Consider the following 14,559-nt stretch of genomic DNA (forward strand, 5'->3'; position numbering starts at 1 on the left):
AATGGAAAATAAAAAGTTGTGTCTACTTGAATCCTGTCTACCATCTTAGAGCTCCCTATTCACTGGGGCTAAAATAAGCTTAATGAAACTGGATCACAAAGGCTTCTTCTCCCCTCGATCTGCATTCTGGCAGAACAGCTCAGACCACTTACTTTGCCTGGATCCTGAGGCCAGGGGCTAGCCCATGTTCTCCCTGAGCTAGATTTCCCCTTCCCTGTAGCTGCTGGCTGTGTTTGGTCATAGAGTTCATTATCAATTTTCAGTTGTATCAACATAGCCATGACACAATGCAAATTAATTGACAAGAAATCTCTGTTACTTACAACATAAAGTCTTGTTCCCAGCAAGGTTCACTTCCTTTTCTGTTTATTGTGGTGCTTTTTAGATTTTGGATTTTTAGAACAACATAGGTATTAAATGTGTCTGAAACAGAAACAACAAACAAATTAACTACCTTTCATTATTTTGTGCTAGGAGCTGGGGGCATTGACTTAGGCTTGTGGAGTTCACACTATGGGGCTAAGAATAGCAGTGTAGCCTTTCCATCTTGGCTGGAGCCTGGGCTCTGAGACCCACCCCCCTCGCCGGGTTTCAGAGCCAAGGCACCAGCCTAAGTGCAAACATCTATGCTGCTATGTTTAGCTCTGTAGTGAGGGTCCCCAAGACCGAGTCAGTTGATCAAAGCTCTGAGACTCACAGCCACAGTTTTTGTTTGTTTGGGGTTTTTTTACAGTGTAAACATACCCTTAAACTCCCAGTACCTTGGAGTTAACTCTAACTACTATACAACCCACACAGATATGCCTCTCGGTTCTGTGGCTTAGCTATGAAACCCCCATTAATTCTGAATATGGCTCTCTGTGTAGCAAAATAAGTTAAAACAAAACATTCCTAAAGCAGCTAGAGGTATGAATTGTGTCTGGTGTCCACTGTATAAAATGTGAATAAGTTGTTTTTCTAGCAGGAGCATATTCGATAGGAAGTAGTTAGTTCTCTAATAGTTAGGTGTGGACAAAAGTGGTGCATTATTTACAGAAAGAGACGCCTTCCTTGTTTAGGTGGCAGTAGTTACAAAACATCATGAGAAAAGCCCAGCTCCTCAAAGGTATTTAGGTGCCTAGCTCCCATTGAAATCAATGGGTAAATAAGTTGTACATGCATTTTTGCATGTGCAAAAATGGAGGCCATGTCTGAAAACCTGCCCCACATTATGCATATTAGAGTAAATGTAACGTCAAGATATTTCCAAATCACGTTGAGTTACATTATATGACTGTCTACATTGCAATGAATGGAATGAAATCACAGAAGTACAAAAATAGGCACCAATGTAAATCTAAATGTGGTAGCAAAGTTGTCCCTTCCAATAAATGGTAAGATGCTTATGGCTCAGTCCTCAGTTGCATCACAGCAGAATTTGATGCTGCTGTTGTTAGGGGATGCAAAGGTGGCTGTAAACCATCTTTCAATGTCCTCGATCTTGGGGCGGGATAAAGATCAAACTGGTCTCTGGCACAAAATAGAGCAGCCAATTCCTGGTTTGGTTCAGTACCATCACTAACTTCTACAGCCTTCATTTAAAGATCTGCATTTAATTAATATGCATTGTTAAAGTTTTCAGAGAGGTTGATAACCATAACAGCTAGCGCATGATAATATTTCATTAAGGCACACTGGCATTTTAAACCAGTGTGGATTTGTGAGGTGGAGTCCAAAATGCAGGCTACACCCTGTAGGCTACTCTGTGATGCCACTTGACCAATAGACCAGGTCTGCCAAAAGGGGAGCTCTTACGGGACAACAAATTAATTGGAACAAATTAGTGTGAGTAAACTAAGTCATCATTCACCAAGTCATCTATTTATTTTCTTTTTCAATGTACCAAGCATCTCAAATATCATGTCATTGCTCTCAGACTGAACAAACTATTAACAAAGTCAATATAGGTTTAGAAATCTGAAGAGGCTGTTTGTGGATTAAAAGCTTTCAATATATGATTCATTTATTATGCAGGGTAACTCTCTGAATACGCCAAATAACCTGACAGAGAATGAAAATTGCAAATTTTCTATATCTTTGCTGCATGTCATCTTTATTTTATGTTTTGATTTTTTTGTAGTTTTTGTTCTTGTGCATCAGACTGTATGAGCATTGGGAAGGGATCCACATCAATCATAAATTAGTTGCCTAATTCTAGTGATTCTGAACACCACCATCAAAAATCTAATCTTCTATCTCCAAAAAACAAATATCAAAAACATAAATACCCTTCATCCAATATTAAAGCTAACATCTTTTCAAATATTCAGTGCAATTTGAAAATGCAGCCAGAATGGATGAGAAACAGAGCAATTAGACAGGCAGATTAACCTTTAAAAACATGTATTTAAGAATCTCTATTCAATCCACCTTTAACTCCAGGCTTTCATCCACATTTGACAGATTCACTCCCCTCTCACACTGAAGTCTATCTCACCAGTATTCAAACTTGGCTCACATTTCTGTTGCTTCCCCAGCAACTTTTCCCACATAGCTGAGTACCTCTGAAGAAAATCTTGACTTGCTGAACTATCATTTTTTCTTCTCTTACTTCAGCTCTGTTATCTATCATGTTCAAGCAGCTGTTTCTCCTTGATTGACTCCTATGCTTAAGACCTCAGTGTCTCTTCTCTGCATTTGAATGTCCCCACAGTGCTTCTCCCCCATCTCTCTCTCCCTCCCTGAAATCTCACCAGCTACTTTTGGAAAAGAGAGAGAAGGTGAGTGAGGTAATATCTTTTATTGGACCAACTTAAGAAAACTTAAGAAAAAGAGACATTTGTAATACATCCTTTACCACATGCCTCCGTGCACACACAGAGACATACACAAAACCCTTAAATTATAACAATGCAGATTCTGAGCCACATTCACTGATAAACCCTGGTGGTGAAAAGCAGCTGTAAATTCCAGTTAACTAGCTACTTGAAGATTGGAATCTTTCGTAGCCCAAATCTGCCATAGCACTTTCTATGTCACTTCCCTTTCTGTCCAATTCAGGGTCCACAGTTGGGGGAAATGGAGCACTATTGGGTCATCCCTTTGCCTAGCTCATCCCTGACTATTGTAATGGCCCAGTGGAGCTATGGCCAGCCAACACAAGACAGAATAGCCTTACAGCTGTTCTACCTCACATGAAGAAGAGGACTGGCAGGAGTGGAACAGTGGGAACATACGGGTGGCTTAAGACCACCTCTACCTCCCACATATAGGCACCTCTTCTGCAGTTCCTCAAGAATGGGAACTCTGGCCCTTTATCTCTGAATATATCTTTCAGTCTGCATCACTGTTAGCCTTGATAATAGCTAGTGCTAAATAACATTCAAAGGTCAATTTAAATGTTTTATTTAATTTATCAAGCAGTGCTATAAATGTAAGCATCTATTGTAAATTAGAGCACAGATGAAACATAACATTTGTGGATCTTGTGCAATCATTTTATGTGACAATATTATGCATAATGACAGTGAAAAGAAATGTCACCATGTTCTACGCTTCACAAATGCAGATGTAACTAATAATGACTGTGCTTCTCAATGAGTTAAATGAGAATCATATTCTGAGACAGTGGCTTAAATGTGGTAGTTCAAATGACCTCAACATTCACCTCTCTTTAATCCAAGTAATTTAAAACAATCTGCACGGGTTACCACAGGGCAGCATTAGTCAGTCAGCCATATTTTAGTACACTAGTACACTTATCAGTTTATAGATGAGCTTCTCGAGAGAACTAATCATTACACAGAATTAGTTTACTTCAAGAACCTCAGTTTTCACAACAGGCTGGACATTAATTCCATGACATCTTTGGAATCCAATCTGTCCTTTGAGATACCTAGCAGGTTAACATGGGAATTAATTTACGCACCACTAAAAAATGAAGTACACTTTGGAGACTGAATATCTGCTTATTCACTAAATATGTAAGTGGTGTACAAGGCCAGAGGTACGTGCAAAATCGCTGATAGGAGTGGCAGGTTCCTAGTCTATTATCAAGTACTATTCATTCTTGTATACAAGAAGGCATACATTGTTTCCCTCCACCCACCACTGTTCCTCAGACGTTCTTGTCAACCACTGGAAATGGCCCACCTTGATTATCACTACAAAAGGTTTTTTCCCCCCGCTCTCTTGCTGGTAATAGCTCACTTTAAGTGATCACTCTCGTTACAGTGTGTATGGTAATACCCATTGGTTCATGTTCTCTATGTATATAAATCTCCCCACTGTATTTTCCACTGAATGCATCCGATGAAGTGAGCTGTAGCTCACGAAAGCTTATGCTCAGATAAATTTGTTAGTCTCTAAGGTGCCACAAGTACTCCTTTTCTTATTGTTTCCTAACAATGTCCTGGAGTGCCCCAAGTTAAAGGCAATGTATTATTTTATTTTATTGTTATGCCAAATCTTGAAGTCCTTACTCAGGTTTTAATCTGCATTTGACTACACAGATCACTGAAATGTTTGTGTCTGCCTGAGTCTGGTCTTGCCTCTCTAGCCATTGTCCAGCCCTTGACCCTAGAGGCTGACTGAAAACAATCCCAGGCATCCAGATTTTGCTCAAGGTCATGGGTTAGTGCTCCCATCTGAACCAGCCAGCTACAGATCTATGGGGCTTCTGCTCCCATCCATACTTCTCTATTGTCCTCAATGGGCACATTCAGGCACAGTCCCTGCCCACCTTTGGTGAAGCTGCAAACTCTGTACCACCAATATCTCCCGCTTCCCCCATCACAATGGTTTCACTTGTCTCAGGACCTTCTTCTGCTTTTTTCCCATTCAAATGTACACTTCAAGCATTAGTATGGTAGAAAATAACATTAGCAAATGTTTGTCACATTATGGACCTTAATCTGGTTTGGAAAGTGATGTGATTCATTTATCTCCCTGTAAATAGTAGAAAAATTTGCATAGCAAACTTGCATGTCCTTATTTCTTTTGCCCCGGATAGATTGAGGACCTACTGCTATTTCTAGCTTAAACAGATTTACTTTAGCACAATGCATATTTGCTCTTAAAAGAAAAAAAAAAGGTGGTTGTCTAAATTTAGAGTATGGGAAGTCAAACTTACCAGCAGTGCCATTCAACCGTCCTTTTTTCACTATTAAAAATAAAAAGAGAAATACATGTAACTATATTAATTCCTATAATACTTTTAGAAGATTCTTAACTGCAAATATTCTTTTAAAAACTAAGAAATTTCAGTCTTTTAAAAAATTATTCATCATTTAAAGATACAAATGAGGTCTATATCAAAGTCGTATCTGTATTACTATATCATAATATAAGACAAAATTACATAATCAGAGCAATCTTATATTACAATATTGTCCACATTTTTGTCAAGAGGATAAGATCTCTAAATATCTTGAGGAAAGAGAAAAAAATTGTCTTAAGTAAATACCTGGTATATAAATACAATATAACAAGCATTGATTTAATGACATAATAAACCATACTAAACAACTGACTTTAGTAATAATTTATTTCAAACACCACCGGCCTTTGAAAGATCCATGCACCTTACTGGCTCCGGAGCTCAAATTTTAACTGGAAGTTATGAAATGCCATGTTAAGTTTTCCATAGCAGCATAAAGATTATACTGTCTGCTTCTTTTCCAATTACCATTTATGATAACTACTGTAAGTTGGGGGAACTCAGCAGAGCAGCGTGGTGGTGAGCTCTCATTGGCATACCAACAATGATACTGGCTGAGATTAACTGAAGACCATTGGAGGGTGCAAATACAAGGGTGAATTCCCACCCCCAAATAGGATGGTTGCATACAATCCTATGGAGTTAAGAATCAGCATTTGGGCCACTAAGATTTTATAAAAATGCTGCTGTGCTTCCTTTTAGAATAAGTTAGGTATTTTAATAAGGTGTCATTTACAGCATGGTATTTTTAGAAACAACTCATATGTGGCAAAGCCACACTGCTGTGAAATTAATAAAACTCCAAGGATTTATTTCTCATTACAGCCAAAAATAGGCACCATTTCAGCAAGAATAGCTTGTGTCATGAACAGAAGCCAAAATTACTTGGCTACCGCTATATGTGTCACATTTATTGTTCATAAACATGATATATGGGTCTGAGCTGGAGTCAAGCCAGGATCCAGGGTTCAAGCCCTATTACTTTGCAATGTAGATGTAACCCCACTTGGACTCTTCCTCTGGGAATATGCCAATAGTATCCCATAATCCTACAGGCTGACTTTCTTAGTCATCTGGATAGTCAAGTTTTCCCACGCTGTACCATGAACAAAGGGCTAAAGCAGTAACATTTTGGGAGGGCATTAGGAAATCTTGGATATGGGTGGTTGGACTTAGGCCTGCATAAAGCAGTATAGACACTGGAGCCCCAGGTTGGTACCCAGTGTTCAACAATTCTTAGCCTGAGGGTACAAACACATGTAGACACTCAAGCCCTAGATTAACAGGCCAGGGTTCTACTAACCCTGGGCTTACATTGCAGTGTAGACATACCCAAAGTGAAACTTACCCAAGGCTACACAGTCTTTGGGGTGTAGCATAGAATTGAACCTAGGTGTCTCAAGTCCCAGGATAGCGTCCTAACTATTAGACTATCTTTCCGATGAATGCAATAGGACTTATTCATCACTCCAAGGGAAGGTACCGCCAGCATCACTGGCCATGTTCCTACCAGGTTGAGTTCTGATTTTGTCAAAACCAAGAGAGAGATCAGATTTTAGTAGCATATAAACTGAGGCATTGGCTGTAAGGACCACCCTCCTTACTGGCCACACCATTCCAAAGCCACTCTCTCTTACTACAGGAAACTTTCAACCAGGTTCTGTTATGAAAAGCTACTGTGAAAGACAGAATTGTAGTATTCTATGCTGATTCTCTCTCAATTATTTCTAGATCAAGTGTGCTTGGTTTACAAGTAAAAAGATGAGGGGTGGGGATTGTCTGGCTGCCACCTGCACACACTTGATAATTCTGTTGATGATGCACAAAGATAAACAGCATCTATCTCATTCAGTTCCTAGCTCTGATGACTTAGCAGTGGTATTAGGAGCAAAAACAGGACACCCATATTTCTGTCAATGAAGTAAGCAGGTGTGATAGAAGCCCATAGGGACCATGTCTGTGGAGAATAAAGTCTATGTTTACATGTTAAAGGGCACATAGGCTGGAAAGAGTTAAGATTTTTTCCAGGATTCTCTTCCCCACCCATCAGTTAATTGCATTGGCAAGATGCCATGTTTGTAATATGCATAAGGAAACATAAGACTGTCCCTAAGTCTCTGGATCAATATTTAGTTTTTGTGAGGAGGTGGAATTAAAAATGAGTATGGTCTGGAAACAGAGACAGAAGGTGAAGTTCCTTTGAAGTTTGAGTGCAGACTGAAGGGAGACAAATGCCATGAAACTTGAATGACTCTGTGTCAGAAAGGATGAGAAGCTGAAACAAGAGCTGTAAGATTCCATTAGCATTTAATGCTTCCTGTCTCTGCAGTTGAAAAAGAAGACTGTATTCAGAGACAGGCAAATTCTCCTTCCTCAGAGTCCCACCACAAGAAGAAACATTACTATGGTCAGGGAACGAAGAAGAGTAAAGTGGAAAAAAACAGCATATTCTACATGTCATATTGTGGCTGAAACCCTGGGCCTTAGAAGGTCAACTGTACTGGGTCACTATGGTCTATACTGTGCCTGGGGCAGAATGCACAAGGAACTTTTCCTCTCAACTGTGCTATCCTCCCCATATGCAATCCTGCGCTCTGGGGAGTCCAGGGAGTTCTGTCTGAGTGGAGAAAGAGGAAGGTGGTGGCTTTATTCCATCTTTGCCCCAGCCACCAGAGCTGGCTGCTGTGAAGAAGAGAGCATGCAGCATCACCAGAGGGTGCTCTGCATATTCACCTTATGTTCTGAGAAACTCCAGGGCGATTTCTGAGGTACAGGCCTCCCCTAGCTTCACCTGGGGCAGCATGACTCCATGCATCTACAATACTGGGCTAGGTCTACACAATATGGCCCCATGAATAAAGAGTTTGTACACAATCTAAATAAACCTCATATGAGACTCAGCATCCTATAAAGACCATTACAAGTCCTCACTTATAACTGTAGGTGGGGATCACTAACACTAAACAATGTCTAAGAGGAAGTAAATATACTGGGCAGACCCTGTGAAGCCTCATACAAGCACTGCTGGTATCAGACGGCTGACCCTTTGAAGATTCCCAGCCTACTTGTGACAGGCTCCACAGAAGAGAACAAGCCAATCCAAGACAACCTGGGCATAATTAACTGGCTAAATAGCTGGAAGGCAGTTAATTCAGTAAGGGGTACCTGGGCCTAATAAGAGGCTTAGGAGAGCTTCGTTGAACAAAGGTCCTGAGTAGAAAGGAAGCTCCAGAGGAGGGGAGCTTGAATGAGGCAATAGCTTTTCCAGGTAGGGAGGTCTAGGAGAGACTGAACTAGCAAGAGAAAGACTACAAAGCTTTCCAGGCAGGGAGGCCTGGGAGAGACCCGAGCAAATGGGGGAAGGACTGGAGAGCTCTCCAGACAGCTGAGAAAACTGAGACCTTCTACCAGTAACTTCTTCTGCAGTAAACTAGAGACTTTTGGTTTAGAACTTTTAATTTTTATCCTGACTCTGAGGTAAGAGCCTTTTAACCCCTTGTACAAGTACTCCTTTCAGAAGGCTTTATTAAAGGGAGATGCTCTGCTAGAAAGCAGAGCGTTTGGCTTCTCCTTGATCAGGGTGTTTGAGTGACCATTGTTACCTCCTTCAGGATGGGAAATTGAGATGGGACACAGCAGAGCCACACTCACCTCTTAGGGAGTGCTTGGGAGGTGACAGTAACCCTTCTACAGCTTGTGGCCACCAGACTCTTCTTGCTGTGTTGCACAATCCTGTCTAATATTTAATGTATATTAATACCTATGCTCTATAGACATCGCCATAGTATTGTGTAAGCGACCACTTCAACTATTTAGCAGATGGACATAATGTGGAGTGAGGCCAGAGAACTAGTGAGTATGGTTTGACATCCATCAACTGGGCTCTGTGTCCAGTGTGTATCTCAAGAACATCTATGGAGAATAATCACTCAAAAAGCTCACAGGGTTTGCATAATCTAAATTAGCTCCCATTGCCATCTAAAGATGTGGGCTGTACATAGGCATGTATATGTCGGTGGGGAAAGATGTTATCTAGCCTTTACCAACTAGAAAGCAAACATATAGGGTCTGACTTGTAATAGATCTGCTTTCTTGTCACTCCCATTGATCAAGAAAGCCCCAGGACTACCAGCAGCGCTGCTCATTTTGAAGTCACACTTGTTAAAATCCAACCGTGTCATCATTTCAAAGTCAAATATGTCCTTTAAAGTTTAGTAAAAATTGGATTTTAAAAACAGGAAGAGAGTTCTAAACTTTCCCCACCAATCCAATCTACGAAGAGAGACAGATTTAATGGGCACAAAACAGCTGCTACTACCACCATGTAAAAGTAAAACTTGTGCTATACATGCATTAGTACGTAGCCATATATTTCACTATTGAATCTGACACTGCAGTAGGTAATTGTCAATAAATAAGAATAAAATATCAGGACTCTCTGCTGAAGATCCCTCTCCTACCACCCTAATCTCTACATTTCCCCACATCTCTTCTCTTTCCCCTTCTCTTCCATCCTTCTTTCCCTGCAGCCCTAAAACCATCTCCCAAATTGGACTACAATGGCAATACAGCTCTGTTCAACAACCCCATCACTTCTCAAACTCAGTGGAAACTTTTACTCTCAGGCCTCAGGAGGAGATGCTATCAAACTATCTCAATGTGAGCCACAGGCATATCCTGGAGCTGAGCCCAATCAAAGCAGCCGTTGAACCAGCCTGCAAATGCTTAAAAACTTTGTAGAATTTACAGATGCTTGGAGTCTGTCTCATGGGGAAGCTATGCAACAAATATTCCTATTCTCGTTAATAAGTAGTGCACATCTACGCTTCACAGAGATGTACTTAGCAAGTGCCTACAAAAAGCTTCTTATTCTGATGAATGATCTGGTTATTAAACACTTACCTTTTACACAGAGAAGTTCCATTCAAGCAGAAGATTATTTTAAAGAATAAGAAAAAATCAAACCCCTATTACAACAGGATGAGGTTTATTCCTGCTTTGGTGATCACTGTTACAGAGAGAGGGAGGATGGAGAGAAAGTGTGTGTGTTGGAGTGTTTCCTTCTTCCCTCAGCCTCCTCTCATGTTTCACTGGACCAAAGCCAGCCATTTGACCAATGGGTTTAAAGACCAATCCCAAATCCTTCCTCTCTGTATATACAGTATAGGAGATGGGAATGGAGTAGAGAGAGATTACAGCCGTTTCTTCACCTTCCCTACTTCATTTGTTTATACAGCTGCCTTTAGCCTAAAGGCAGTTCTGGGTGTCATCTTTGCCAGCAATAATACAAATGCAGTGTGAGATGAGATGACATGTATTAGTTCAATTACTTTGCAGAATATTTAAACTTTGATTTTAACAAGTAAAAAGCATTTGAAGTGGAAGATGGGATGGTTAAGACAGTTAATATAATCTAGATAGATCTTCACATAGAAAACCCTAGTTTTGCTACAGTCTATGCCATGCTAAATCAGGCTGCTGAGCTTGTTTTTCTAGAGTACAGTGCAAAGGAATGCCTGTGCAATCACATGGAAAAACAAAGTGAGTTTAGTGGTCTTCTCAAAATCCATTGTCTCCCTTTGCTATTCTAAAAGGATATAGCATATTAGTTTATAAAAGTATAATAGTATTCCAGGATGAGGGTTCAAAACTTTATAAAAACGCGATTGTAAACTGTAGTGGTTTTTCCCATTCTTGTAGCACACTGTTATTTTTAGTTTTAATCAGGGGAGATTGACTCTTGCAGGTTTCATTCCATAGATATGTCACATTTTTTCTTCTGTATTTTTCATAATCCATGTCTCCTATTCAATGATATTCAAATCACAATTTCATGGAGATCTCTGGTCCTACTCCAGAATCTTGTATGTCCTTGATTTTTTGTTTTTGTTGTTTTTTCCCCTCACCAGGTAAGTCTTTATTCCTTAAGTTGTTTTTGGATCACACTATCATGCAGTATGATGAAGCTATAGCGAATACACTCTCCTGGTGGTATTGTTTGTGCTGGATCAATATCTGTTGGTATTTTTCACTTGTGAATTTTATTTTGAACACATTTTTCACAGCAGCCTAGAATATTCCAGGCCAGATTCTTATCTGGCATAGCTCCTCTGAAATCAGTGGAGCTATGCTGATTTACATCAGTTGAGAAGCAGGCCCTTAACTTGAACATGTGTCAAAGAATTTAGTGACTCAGCATAAGAATGTATCCATTGCATGATGTGTAATAGAGCTGTGCAACTAAATTAATCAAACTGAAGTGAAATTTGAAACAAAAAGTTATTTCAAACTGAAAAATCGAAACACGAAACCTTTCAATTGTTTGGAATTTGTTTTGATTTTGGTTTTTCCCCCCTGACCAAAACAATTTGGCAAATTTAATGTGAATTTGCCTAAATGTTTTGGTCAACCCAAATCTACGTTTCTCCCACTCTGAAGATGGGTCCCATGCTAGAATACCTTGTGTACCAGCCACTGCTTCAGACCCTGTGCACGGTCTGCTTGTGTCTGCCTGTTCCCCACAAACAGTTCCTGACAACTGCCTGTCCTCTGGACAGAGAGACCTTTAATTGTTTCGGGTCCTTTTGATCCATGTGTTCCCAGCCTTGGCAAAACAGTTGTGTAAATTGGCTGTTAAGGAATCAGATTCTTCACAACTTATAGCTTAGGTATTGTCTCTTAACTTTCTGACTTGTTTACTAGGGAGTGTTTTATCTGGAGCCATTGTCTACCCGTTTTTCCAAAAGCCCTGCTATTAACTAAACCAACATGTGTATACAGTAAACATTCCAATAATCAGGTCACATACAGTATTCCTAAATTATTACATATCAGCATCATGTCCACCACAGGGCACACTATGCTAGCTGTGGTACAAACACATAAAAATATATTTGAAACCACAGTTCCTTAGCAATTCTGAAAAATCAGAAAAATTGAAAAAGGCACTCTCTGAGCTTGATTACCAACATGGCAGTAATACAATGTAGTTGTATCCTTGGATACTTACATGAAAAAGGCTAAAAAATGATGATATATTGGACTGTGGAATCTGTCATAGAACCTGCTTCATGTTCTATTGACGCTCTGCTATATCTTTCATTTTTTTGCCACACAGTCAATACATACGTCTGCTTCTGCAAAAGTCCAAAACTTTTTTTACTCTCACACAATATTTTTAAAGAAGAGCTCCGTCATGGAAACTGTTTGCCTTTTAAACTTTTGGACAATGACTTTATATAAGTGATTAATCAGGAAAAAACACAAAGGACCATCATAAACCAGACACCAGTTCCAGTTAGGAAGTGAACTTTTGCTGGATAATGCATAAGGGAAAAAACTCCTCTTCTTCCTTAAATACAATTACTTGCATATTTAGGTTGACAGAGCTACAGCAGCGCTGCAATCCCTTTACTTCACTATGAGGCTATAAATTACTATTGTAGCTGTATGCAGTGTAGTTGTAGCTGTTCTTAGAGTAATAAGGTTGGGAGGTAATAACTTTTATTGGACCAACTTCTGTTGGTGAGAGAGACAAGCTTTCCACACAAAGCTCTTCTTCAGATCTGGGAAAGGTACTCCAAGCATCACAGCTAAATGCAAGGTGGAACAGATTGTTTAGTATAATTAGCACATATTCTGAGGGATCATTCAAGGTAGCTGCTCCTTTGGGCCTAGGGAAAAGACATGATTACTGTTGAGAGGGAGCTGTGTGGAGGATTTGGGAATGGAGGCAAGAGGTTGCTGCATGGATGAGGACAAGGTGGCTGTGTATAAATCAGCTGGGAGAGCCAATATAGAGCAGATGAGAAAGAAGGGAATAAGGGGTGATTTGGGCATATGGGACATAATCTGATAGAACTCATATTTTTCCTATGTGGGCCGAAGAACACTCACAACATGCACTTTGAAGACAAGGGACCAGATCATCGATCAGAAAGGATAACTACTCAACATGTTCTCACTCTGCCAGAGGAAGGGGAATTATTTGACTTGCATTTCTACCCAAAACACAGGGGGAATTGTCCTTTTTTTTTTTTTTTTTTTAATAACTCCTCTAAGGTACCGCAATACAAGGCAGTGTCTAGAAGCAATTATATTTCTACGTATGTGGATCTACTCCAGTACCTGACACTGCTTGAAGGCCAGCTTACCAAACACTTGTGTTCAAATATTTATTGTAAATGGGCCAGATCCTCAGCTGCTCCTTTCACCTCAGTGGAGTTACACTGATTTACAGCAGCTGAGGAGCTGTTCCATAAGCCAATTTACATAGTATATACGTTGAAAATTGCATTCCTCACCAGTGCAACAACATGACTGACTGTGAATTCATCAACAAAGTAGTTTCAGTCTGATGATCTATTTGGCTTTAAAGCCATGTATTGTTCTTAGCAGGAAACATTTCTCTTACAGGATACTGGTAATAAGAAAAGTATGCACATTAAAACATTTGAATACATGTTTTGAATATAACTTAGTGTGGTATACAAAGAAGCAAAGTGCATTTGAATATTGGTCACAAAAATGTGGAATTTAACATCTCAACTCTCAGAAGGAAATGAAGATACAATACAGTTGCTGATGACTTGAAGGCTTCAAAGTTATAGTGAACAGAATGTGAAGAAATTTCTCTCTTGAAAAAAAGTTGGTAGCAGCATTCAAATTAAAAACAGAGTGCAGGGGTTGGGGAAAAATGCATTGCTTCCTATACTTTTCTATCTCTGCATATTAATAAAATATCATTTCTAGCAATTACTTTTTTCCGTAACTCCTAATGATTAATTTCTCATGAGCAAATTTGTCTTTGGAAACCCCATATTCAATCTTTACTTTTTAATGTAGCTTCCACTACCATAATATATAAAAAATACTCAGTTCCAAACAAAATAAAGAGTTACATGGACATAACAAGCCAACACAAGCAATACAATATAATCAAATTTTGGTCCTACCAAATTTGACCAGCATCTCGTAAATAATATAGTTCAGTATGCAAGTGGCCTCCCAACACATATAAAATACACAAGTTTTGGTTTTTAGCCCTGCTCCTGCAGTGCAGCAAAGATTAGGCTTTGTGTAGTAGAGAGTTCTTCATTCATTGTGGGGCTGTTTTAGCTTGACTCAGTCTTCACGCTGCAAACTTTAAAGATAACCAGCAGTATCAGAATGAATAAATAATAATTAATAAATAAAACTTTTAGCAAAAGCTAATGAGAAGGAAGTAAACCCAGCAAAATGGGCAAAGTCAGCATTGTCAGCTAGCCCATCACCATCTCCTGGAAATATGGATTCTCCATCTCCCAGATGTATACTATAATTTTCAGGAGCCTCTACAAGTGATAAAAGATGGAAATAATGAA

The 14,559-nt window shown here is 39.5% G+C and overlaps 1 protein-coding gene across 1 annotated transcript in view; it reads right to left on the minus strand.

The window, feature by feature from the left end:
- LOC122461890 (protein unc-13 homolog B-like) overlaps positions 1–10,205 on the minus strand; it is a 51,674-nt gene extending 41,469 nt beyond the window's left edge. Inside the window, exons 1-3 of the mRNA XM_043523377.1 lie at positions 10,100–10,205; positions 5,111–5,140; positions 324–423 (exon numbers count right to left, since the gene is read on the minus strand). Of these exons, the coding sequence (XP_043379312.1) occupies positions 324–423; positions 5,111–5,140; positions 10,100–10,121 (152 nt within the window). The 5' untranslated portion in view covers positions 10,122–10,205. The remainder of the gene's footprint in view (positions 1–323; positions 424–5,110; positions 5,141–10,099) is intronic.
- Positions 10,206–14,559: the final 4,354 nt, after the last annotated feature.

The sequence above is a fragment of the Chelonia mydas genome, chromosome 10, assembly GCF_015237465.2.
Source record: "Chelonia mydas isolate rCheMyd1 chromosome 10, rCheMyd1.pri.v2, whole genome shotgun sequence".
In the NCBI taxonomy this organism is placed as follows: Eukaryota; Metazoa; Chordata; order Testudines; family Cheloniidae; genus Chelonia; species Chelonia mydas.